We start from the raw sequence: 11097 nt of genomic DNA on the forward strand, positions 1-11097 counted from the left end.
CCTCAAATGAAGACCGATGGCGTGCAAGTGAGTCAACTTAATCCTCCGGCCCCCGACCCGAAGTCATCTAAATCTTTTCCATCCAGAAATTTTCCGGTTTGACATTCAAGGCCATTATTCACTCTCGGTACCGGTTAGGTTAACAACAGCTTGAATTTCATACCGTTTATTTCTAACGACAGAGCGCACTAACTAACTTTACAGTGCCAACCCAGTTGATCAAAACCACAGCCTATAAATTCAAGCCAATTTTGCAGTGGCCAAAATCACTGAAATAAAAGCTGTTTGCATCTGGCTTCCAGCGAATGGGTAAATAATCCTAGCTGTCAAAACAATAGTCCGTTTTGAATCTTCTGTGAGGCGTCTGGGTCCAGCCATTGAACAGAAGTAGCACAGTCGAGGTCTTGGATGTAGAGCAACTCGGCACGAGGCTAATGTGACTGTGAAGACGGATTATTGTTGTTTGCTACCATAGCAGCCAATGTCTGATAGGTGCGTGGGAAAGATTGAGAATTTAGATGCTGTCCAGCGGCCAGCTGCGCCTGAAAGAAATGGGCAGCAGCGAAATGCTGAAGAATGTCATTAGGTTGCTGTGTAAACTGGGGATTTGGAAGCTGATTTAGTAGTGATGGGTCCATCGTCGGAGGATGATGTCCGACATTACCACTGGCCGGATGCTGTGCACTATGATTCATTAGAGGTAACAGTCCGGGTTGAACCGCTGCATTGTTTGGGTTCGGACCAGCAAGCACGGTGGGAGGGGCAGGATAGTAGTTTTGAGCTGAGGCCTGCTGAGATGAAAGCATATTGGCAGCGTATGCTGGCAGCTGAATATGGTGTGGATGTTCCTGGAAAGGCGCAGAGTGAGCCTGGAAAACCTGTTGAGACTGCGACGGCTGAGGAGTCGTCGAGGGAGGGGCTTGTGGAACTTGCACTTGTACAGACAATTGGGTGGGTTGCATATGCAACATTGCATGGGCGGGGTACAGCTGCTGTCCAGATGCCTGTGAGAGCGGTATATTTCCAACCATCAACTGCGAAGAGCCACCTGCACCAGGAATGAAATGTAATCCCATTTGTGGGTGACCGGTGACCCAAAGAGGAATTGGACCGCCTGATTGAGGTATCTGGTAAAGCGGTGGTTGGAAAGTGGAAACAGACATATTAGCCTGAGGAATTCCGTAAGCGGATGAGTGAGGGGTCGTGGACGTATCAGATCGTTGGTGAACGTGTGCAACCGACGATGGCGGCCCTGAGAATCGGTTAGTCGGTGTTGGACCTGCAATTACTGGTGGTTGTGATGTAATCAGCTGTGGAAGCGACATTCCCGGTTGTTGAGATTGCTGTAACAGCAAACTTGCTTGAGGATTTATCGAAGTTGGAAAGTGTTGTTGATGAATGGTCGGTGGAAGCGAACCACCTCGGACATGCGGCTGCACATTGTTTGCAGCCGACAACAGATGGGGAATCGGTCCTGAATGAGGTCCATACGGAACAGAAGATGGCGCATACAAGTGTGGTTGCGCGGTAGCCACGAAGGTCTGTAATGTTGGCATCGCTACCTGGCCTGATTGGGAATTAGGCACTGCCTGGTGTACGACCGGCGAGGCGAATGACGCGGCAGGCAATGCCGAGGGCATCTGTGGTTGTGGAGGCAAGTTGGCGTACTGTAAGCTTAAAGGGTGGAATTCCGGAGCGTTTGGATCCAGTGTGGACTTTTTGACTTTCTCTTCCACGGAGCTGGTAATACGTGCAGTAGAGTTAACCACGATGTCTTCCGGAGGTGCTTGTGCACTAGTACGCGAATCGTCAACCAATACGGGCTTTTCGGGAAGAGCCAGGTTAGAAGCTTTGGCAGCGGTTGACACCAACTGCGGGTCAGGCTTGGTTGACTCATTACCCACAGATTCCGAATTATTTGCTGGTGGTTCGGCGGAATCACTAGTGTTGGCAGCTGCCGTCTGAATTGACTGCGTCCGTGCTTTGCCAGGTTCCGCGCGAACAGCACTGATCCGCTCCTGGGATCCACGCGTTTTTCGGACAGACGGTCGAGGTTGAACTGGAAGATCGCGTGAAGTGCGAACCACTGCACTAAAGGCGAGCTCCTCATCCTCGCATCCGTCTTCTGGAGTGATACTTGACGGCTGGCTTCCTTCAATGTCGCGGGCTAGCTGAGCGCAACGTGCCTCTGTTTCGGAGAAATTTGGGGCACTCCTGTCGACCGCCGTTCTAAGCAAATAAAGGAGTAGCAAAGACAGACTTACGTGTATTCTGTCAACTCAGGGTTATAAGTTGAGGAAACTGAAAACAGCTCCTTGTTAGTTTTGAACATTTCTTCTGCTGGGAACCCTCCCTGATCGAGAACACAATCTTGAACAGCGTCAGATGAAGCGAAAAATGGAACAAGTTCTTTGCCATTGGTCCCCAAATCCGTTGAATCGGGCTCAAGTGCGGGTTCCGTGTCATTTTTCAACTCGCCTGTGAAGCCAGTTTATTCCAAGTGATGAACTAACCCATCAATCCATCTGACAGCTTAATATTCGGTATGCGGACCATTTTCCAGTCGGATAACGGCACAGTAATGTCACTTGCGTGGACATGTCCATTTTTCGTCTTATGGGTCGTGTACGCATAGGTGAGACCCATGTCCCCCTTGTGAAATGTAGCCGAGGAATGAAGGACAACTTACGCCAGGAGATATGGCCCGAATCAATCCGAGTATTTTCTCACTATCAACTGTAGTAACCTCACCAATGTTACCCTGTAGGTATTATCAAGGGGACAAGATAGTACTTACAAGGGCGTGGCGCCCAAGCCAATAGGTCAGCTCAGTACTGCTAAAGATTCCAAGGCTATCATCGTTTGTCCCAGAGGAGTTCTGAGAAAAAACTCATACAGTTGATGGAACCTACGAAAGCTGGGGACGCCTTCGAATAATTGAAGGAATTTGCCGGCATTCGTTGTGGGCGAATGCTACAAGTATTGAGAAAATACGAACCATAGAACACAACTACTTACCGAGAAGCGGACTTCACCTTGCCTCGTTGATTGTGAACGGACATTTTTAAATTGTTTCACAATCGAGAAGACCCAGCAGAACGCTATTGGCAGATCGGATGTTTACCGCCGTATTGGATTAAACAAAGTCTATCCATTTAGTTCAAATCCTAAAGGCCCATGAAACCGACATATTCATCAGGTTTATGTACGTCTAGGAGGCTGATTACCCGTGGGCCATGAGTAAACCTATAAAAATTAATGTGCAGAGCTACTTCCAGCTACTTGTCGTGGTGGATATGATAGAACTGACAGGAAGATAAATATATCAGGCCGGATGTGTTGCGCTAAAAACGGGAGGCCGACTATGGATACAGTTAATATTAATTAAAAAGGGGTGGAAGTAGATGTGTTCATGAGTTTCAAAGAATTTAATGCGGTTCCAGGAAATGGGTGGCCTGTAAGTGGTCGGGGAGTCGAGAAGTTCGGGTCAGCATTGAAGGTATATCAGTGGTTCGGATTCCAGGCTTCTCATAAGGTAATGTGTAATGTTTTGTACTTTTAGCATCGTAACGTTATAACGCTATAACACTACATACGTTGTCAATTGCATGATTTTGTAGTTTGAAGACGAAAAGCTACAAAAACGCGCACTCGTACAATTTCACGCAATACAAACGTGGTCACGTGCTTCGACTCTCTCTTCTGATTTCGCTCGTGCTTGCAGCAGTTATTCGCGAGTCTTGCGCGTCAACTCTGGCATAATAACATTTCAGACCGCCTTCGGGATGTATTGTATGTGGGAATTGTTCAGAAGGAGACCCCTAGAATACCATGATTGGATTATTGTTTATTCGTTGACCTGAGCCAACGACTAATTATTTTACGTACAATTATTAGTGAGTCTGTTCCATCTGACCTCTTTATTGTCGTATGCTCAATCTAGCGTTATCATTTTCAGTTCTTTGCCACACACTCCTGGTAAAGTAACTTATTGGGTAGCCAGACCACTACAAATCTGATGCGCCGGAGTCTTTCTAGATTTTTCAAAAATGACACCTGCATTATTGGGAATTCGCGTCGTTTATTGTTGCAGAGGATGATGCCTAAGATCAAAAAGAACTAATTGACGGGCCATCCAAAATATTATTTGTAGCTCTCTCTTTGTTCCTCCATTCAATTTTTTTGAACATTCCGTATTTTAGTTTCCTTTTCTCTTACTGCATCGGACAGATTTTGGTGAAAGTTAAAGAAATCAGCAAAAGGCTTCATAGGTATTCGCAAAACTGATTGAAATATTTAGCCAATCTTAATTTGGGGTAATCAGGTTTGTGTTCGGAAATGCTCAGTGAAGGCAGATGCTTTATCTCGACTTACCGCGCTGGAGAGCTATCCAAGTGGCTTTCACTTGGGTTGGTATTCTGGCAGTAAATGTTAATTTTCATGGGCACTTAAGGCAGGACATGTTTTCAGGTTTGAGGGTGGAGCAACAACAAGCCACGCGGTTAGCAAAACTTTTAGGTATAAGTTAAGTCTTTTGTGTCCGCTTTAATTGCTGGATCTCTGATGTTCTCAATGGCGCCACTGCGCATGAGCTTACAGTCAGCCCTTTTTGAATAATGAATGATCACCTTGGATTTTGGTTTCTCGAAGTAGTCGGATAATACTGAGGCTAGTTCTGATGAAGACAGTTTGTTTCGTTTTGACCCAAACTCCTTTGAATAAATGTTATCAGTATACCCTGAAGATGAACGCACGCAGGTTACCCTCACTGCATGGTATGTTGATGCGTCAGAGTTGGTGGTGGGTATATGGTGGTGACACATGGGGACGACCCTGCGGCTGCTGGCAATCAATCCGGAGCCCAGATGATATTTGATCGCATATTGTCATTTCTACAGCAGATTTGATGCAGGTAGAGATGGACGACGTTTAATATATTAGTAACAAGACTTGATTCATTTGGATTTAAAATACCCTGAGAGCTATTATAAATCCTTACAGAGTCCCACCACTTATTTAGTGCGGGGCCGAGAGGGTTTGTGTATGACCACATTCTCTTCGTAGCTTTACCGTGGTAATATTATAGAAAACAGTCCTCTTGACTTTAGCCAAATCGATTTTATCAAATGTTCCCGAAGAAATAAGTTATCTGGCGTCAATAGGTATACGCTGCCGGAGGGAAGAGAGATGTTAAGGAGATTTTCGATACATAGGGTCAAACGAGCATCTTGAATGAAATCAGTGAACTTTTGGAAGGGGGAAACTGGGATTGCATCGGAAAACCAGGCCGGTGAAATGCTAACGGAAGGTCCCGCAGAGCTGAAAGATCTCAATATAAAGGCGGTTGGGGTAGGTTAAACAAGTTGTTCGCAGTTGCGGTGACAGGCCCAAGTTGGCCTGAGGTGACGGTCGAGTGCAAAAAAATTTTTGTGGGAGTGGCATCCGACAGGGTGTGGCGTTGCCGTGGCATTACTGCACTGACATACTTCGGTTTCTGGATTGGTCCGTAACTACGAGGGAATGTGCTTTAATTGTGGCCACGTAAAAATATATCTATTGAGGCAGTACACCCATCCGCATGCTTATTTGATTCCAACTGGATACCCAACTGAAGTCTTCGATTATCACTTTCATTCTCTGATCAACGTGCTACATCAGCTCACTTGATGCCTTAGTTGGAACGATGCGCCATTATCGCGAGAAATTGCACGGGTGCAACACACTAATCTAAGGTTGCCGAAAACCTTTCAATAGCCCACAATCGGTTTCTTCCGCATTGTGGTTCACTGGGTTGGGAATAAACATAATAGTGATTATTGTTATTATTGTTATTATCATCACTCCCCGGGTAGTCCTTAAGCCCATGGTACACTTGAACTCTAATTACAGGAAGAAAATTAAAAACGACTGATCTAGCTGGGATTTATCTGGGTCCTCCGTAAAAACCAACACGTTTTGCAATCAATGCAAAATGGCCGATGTGCTTCGACTTTGCGTGAGAAGCACCTGTGATTGTGAGTTCTTCATACATCCTCTTTCAAGAACGTTCCAATGTTTTTCTCATTTAGGAAGATAATTGAGCTAATCGAGAACGCCTAAAATGAAGTTAAGTAAACAGAACTACGCACTATAGGCATGCTGAATTGGGATTGTTTGGTTCCTTTCATGGTTGTCGGCGGCGGCCAGCGCAAAATCCCTAATGGGAAAGCCAAGGTGTTTGATCAACGGCATACACAACAGAGCTTGCGAATGTAAAAGACGCAGATGGTTGACGAGCTCGAGGTGGACGATCATAACAAAGGTGTCTGTGAGCTACGGAGCAGAAGGGCTCAGGCAACGTCAGCTTTCTTGTACAATAACGTGCCCATCCATATGGTTAGTTGACTCAAATGGCCGCGCAGTTTCCGACCGTGGACGGGACAAAACGTCGCTGCAGCCTATCGAGTCGTGTGTGCACTTTGTTCAATTTCGTGGAGCACAACTAAAATGGGGGTGACCTTCGGTGGCATAAAGTCGGAGCATGGCTATATTTTCTCATATGTTAATTAACTTTCAATTTTACATCCCAAGGGAGACGTGCTCACCTGGGTTTCGTAAATAAAACTCACAAGTATACCGTTTCAGTTTTTTGCGGCACAGCTTTGTGCAGTTAGATTCTGTAGGTGAGGCTTCCGACAATCGACAGAAGCATTTTACGGGGCGTTTGACAGGAAATATCCGGTAAACTTGGTGACGACCATCAACAATCTGGGTGGTGTGCCACACAGTACTCGACAAAACTAGGGCTTTGCCGTCATGTTAAAGATCGGATACGTTCTGACTAGTGAATGCCACTCAAAGCATGCCGAAACACAAGGGAAATTTCCGAGAGCCACCATATCCATTCACAACTTTTTTGATAGGCACTAAATTGGCATCGTTTGATCCGCTATTGGTTATATTTCGGGGCATTGACAAGCCAAGTAAGTATTGTCTGACAGAAGAAAGGTCCTTGTAATGAGTTGTTAAACAAAGCCCTAAAGTAGCAGCCAACTAAATTCACGGGTACTTGGCCGAAAGTGTTATTGGCGTATTTGAGAAATTTCCGATTTACCGTTTGACCGTATGGGCAAATATAATGACGACATGCCTAAAGGGGTTTTCGCGTCGTAAGGTGGTAATTTTGCCGTTTGCTCCGGACAAGTTTGCAAATGACTGATGAAAGGAAAACGTCAAAAGAAGAGGCGCATTTTTTGTCACTCGTCGGCCATGGTACCAGGTTGGTGTATTCTACCTGACTTTATCTCAGCTGATGGTAATAAATGTTAACGATGTCCCTGATATGCGTGAGGCGCTTGACCATGTCACACACGGTGCAGTCCTCATTAAATTGCGATCTATAGGGTTTGGTGACACGCTACCGGAAGAACACGGGTAAGTAAAATCAAGAGTCTCTACTCATCACGACCACTTATCACCCGAGGAATTATCCAGGGTTTCGTGTCTGACCTACTACTCTTCCCACCTTACGGTAATTATGCCACCAGGTTGATTGCTTGTGGATCGCCTTTCCTACTCGCTGAATACATTAAGATAGCTTACACATTCAGGGCCAGTGACTTTACCACTTTACAACTACTCTAGCCGACATTCAGTCTGATCTGATTATTCATTACTCCGGCATCTGAATCCTGTTTTTCGTCATTCCAAAATGCCGAAATCTCTCACGACGATTCCGGATTCATCCGACGACCCGAGTCTTCCTAGCCGTCATCTGCCCGAAGAAAGAGACATAGGCCTTTGATATCCCTGTGAGTTCAGTTTATCCCAACATGCATGGCACAAAGTAGCAAGAGCCAGCCCTGATTTTTCCACACTGAATCATGCGTAGTTGCCATCATAAGGCAGTATAAGAAACCCATTCAGGAATTTCTCCCTGAATTCGCCTCACATTATTCACAGACTCGCGGGACTGTTGTGGAGGATGTACAGCGCCCGATTAGTAAGTCCTTTTTTCGGCGTCATCCGCGATATAATATTGTCTACGCTGCTTGGTAATGTGTGTGGATCCTCTATAACTGAGGCGCGAGGAGATCAGACCCAGGCTTTGTGCTTTACCTGATTTTCTGACGGATTACAAAGCTAACTGTCGCCATGAGTTTCCTTTCTGCCCCCGCTACGACATCATCAACTCTGGGTTTTTGATATCATTTTTGACCTGCCGAACCGTGCTTAGACAAAACGTATTCTTTTGCCTGCATTTCACACTACGGAATGTGCCTTCCTTCTATGTCCATACTTCATCAGGTGAGCATTCGAAACACTATATTCTTACCTTTCTATTGAGCGAGCCAAGAGACGTTTTGCCCCGCACACCAAACAAACCTCTTGGAAATAGGTCCTAAGACTTTATAATTTGTGCTCTCACACTAACTCTCCCATCCTTTGATCCGGGCACGCACACCTACCATCATGAACCCTCTGGTGTTAAACCACAGATGGGACAACTTCCGTCCCAAGTGTGCTTTGTCACCAATCTTTATCTTGACCGTCTCTTATGAAGAAGTTTTACTTCCTGGGGCTGCATTTGCACTTGCTGTCTAAAGTGTGGGTCTGTTGCAGAGAATATCCGGAGCCTGCAAGCAGAACTGTTTTCATACCCATCTCCACTGATCTCGTTATATTTCCTTACCTTCATTCTTTAGCACATATGCACAGACAACTACTTGACTGTTCTTCCAAACGAGGTCTCACGACAAATAGCCTTGGAATTTCTACTTAATTTATCGTATTTTGCTTTTCCGAGGTCTACCTAACAGTGACCAAACGGAAGGCTTATTTCCTCATTCTCCAGGACCATTCGGCATCACCAGATTACGCGAAGTGAACGCACATCAAATGGTGAGTTTGTGTGTGCACAATGAATAAAACACTTGCTTGGTTCTGCAGTCTATTCGTCCACACGCATAACATTGTGGGGTGCCTCTACCTGACAGGGCGGTCTACACCACACTTAAACGAGGTGTAACCACAGTACACATGCTCTGAACATCTTCATTCTAATTCTGTGGCCCAAAAGTTAGCGGCGATTTCATTTCCTACGCAATTTGCCTCTTCCGGTAACTGCTGCTTGATCGTTTGGGAAGACTGATCTGTTTCGTCTACCTGACTTACCCCTGACCGTATTAAATGTCTGATTGCTAGCGTTCTTTATTAAGGAGCAGGCCGAAATTATGCCTACTTCATAGCAAGTCATTCTACATATCCGGTAGCAAGCACGAATAATGAATACCTGGAGTGGTGGATGGGTACCCCGTTCAAAGAAAGCCGCCCTCTGACGTTGCATCGTGGTTTGCTCATATGCTTGCGGAAAGGGGACAGTGCGATAAACAGTGGGAATTATCCGATGTAGGCGTTGGAATTTGAAAGTGGCGGGCATAAACAAACGTGAATGTTACAGAGCAGGCAAACTGCAGAGCTTGGAAAATTAGGAACCAGGAAAACGATCGCTTTGTTGCAGCAGAATTGGCGTAATCCAACTGGTCAATTTGAACTAAAAATAAAGCCACCGGTGTGATCTCATGGCTTTTGAATGTTGAGCTCGCGTTCGGAGCCAGGGAAAGCACAAGTGGGAATGATGAAGCGATGCCCAAAAGTGGTAGCAGGAATCTAAGAACCGTGGAGTACAATGAAAATGTAGAGATTCACAGGTGTCGCTGTTGTGGAGGAGTAGTGTGTAAACGTTTTTCGGAACAGTGAGTTATTGACAATACACAAACTGGATGGCAAGATGTACAGAAAATTATTGACTTTGGAGAACAGAGACTGAGGGCTCAGGGAAATGTCTTAATCCAAACAAAAGGCTCAGCAGATTTGTATGAAACATTTTTTGAGGCCGCTGGTATCAGAGGAAGAGCTTGTTAGAATTTGCGGTTAGTTAGATGAGTGGGAGAGAGGTATAGAAAAGACCATAGAGCAACAGTTGCGGGTGTGTTAGCAAACTAGCTGTGGCAGTGCCGTGCCATCATTTCGCTGACATCGGCTTTTGAACAGTCCACGACGGTCGTCATATTTAAAGTCGCTGGCCCGGGATGTGCAATCATTTAAACAGCGGGCGAGTAGATAAAGGAAATCCGCGGAGGAAAGACAATGCCAACGTAATATTGCAGGTATTTCTTTGTAATTTAGCATCTCTGTGGATGCAGATTTCAGGTCAGTTGGAGTAGATAACAGCCACACAGGGCGTCCAAACCAGACATTACCGAAGTTCGAAGCTTGGATAGACGAGGAAACCGGGTGGGAGCAAGATAGCTATCAGACTAGGTAGTGTGCAGTAGTGGAGAGCAGAAAACTCTAACGTTTGCCACGATTAGTGTGGATGTGGTGTGTGTCATGGAAACTGGTTAAATGGGATAGATAGATTTGTGCTTTGTGGTCTAGCGACCAAGCGGGGGTTGAGTGGGCTAACATGGTACCAAAGTACAAGATGTCTGGAGAAAACCGCTTCAAGCACGCAGAGAAGTGGTGTGGTAAGGGAAATCAAAATGTATGAGAGCTGACGGGAGCCGACTTCTAGGATAATGGCCTAGTTCATCTGGAATTCACTACGCAGGTTAGACAGCACCATAACCTAGGAGGAAAAGTAAATGTAAGAGAAACGATCAGTCCTCGAAGCACTGCCATCAGCCTTAATTAACGATTTCTGCATGGCATAAAACAAATCAGCGTGCTCGCTTATGTGCTGGGCTAAATGGTACTAAGTATAAATGCATATTTTGAAGCACAAGCACAAAATTGGTGGTAAAAGGGGTATCTTGTTACTTTAAATGATGGCCAGTGGGACAATCGGTTTGGGGCAAAGACGAGAGTCAAGCGACGTAAATTCGAGCGCTGCCTTCGACGTCCGCTTGAAAAAAAAATGACTCGCCTTCCGGTGGTACGTTGGCAGTGTGATAGCTTGACTACGCCTACAACATCCAATTTTGTAAAAACTAACTAGTTCCCATTAAATTTCGTAGGCGAAAAAGCGGAAGCCAAACCCTATCCAAGGCGTTCTAACCGCTCTTGCTTCCAACCCACTGAAGTGCAATTCTGAAGAAGAAACCTGCGCCTGCCTTA

The 11097-nt window shown here is 45.6% G+C and overlaps 1 protein-coding gene across 1 annotated transcript; it reads right to left on the minus strand.

Annotated features, from left to right (window-relative positions):
* Window positions 1–431: 431 nt before the first annotated feature.
* Window positions 432–3062, minus strand: T265_01216 (hypothetical protein; the record flags this gene model as incomplete). Its single annotated transcript, XM_009165201.1, has 7 exons — window positions 432–2229; window positions 2265–2478; window positions 2514–2652; window positions 2690–2761; window positions 2798–2878; window positions 2913–2973; window positions 3019–3062. 7 exons carry the CDS (start codon window positions 3060–3062, stop codon window positions 432–434), a joined length of 2409 nt encoding a protein of 802 aa, XP_009163465.1.
* Between the last annotated feature and the right edge of the window lie 8035 nt (window positions 3063–11097).

The sequence above is a fragment of the Opisthorchis viverrini genome (genome assembly GCF_000715545.1).
Source record: "Opisthorchis viverrini unplaced genomic scaffold opera_v5_13, whole genome shotgun sequence".
NCBI lineage: Eukaryota > Metazoa > Platyhelminthes > Trematoda > Opisthorchiida > Opisthorchiidae > Opisthorchis > Opisthorchis viverrini.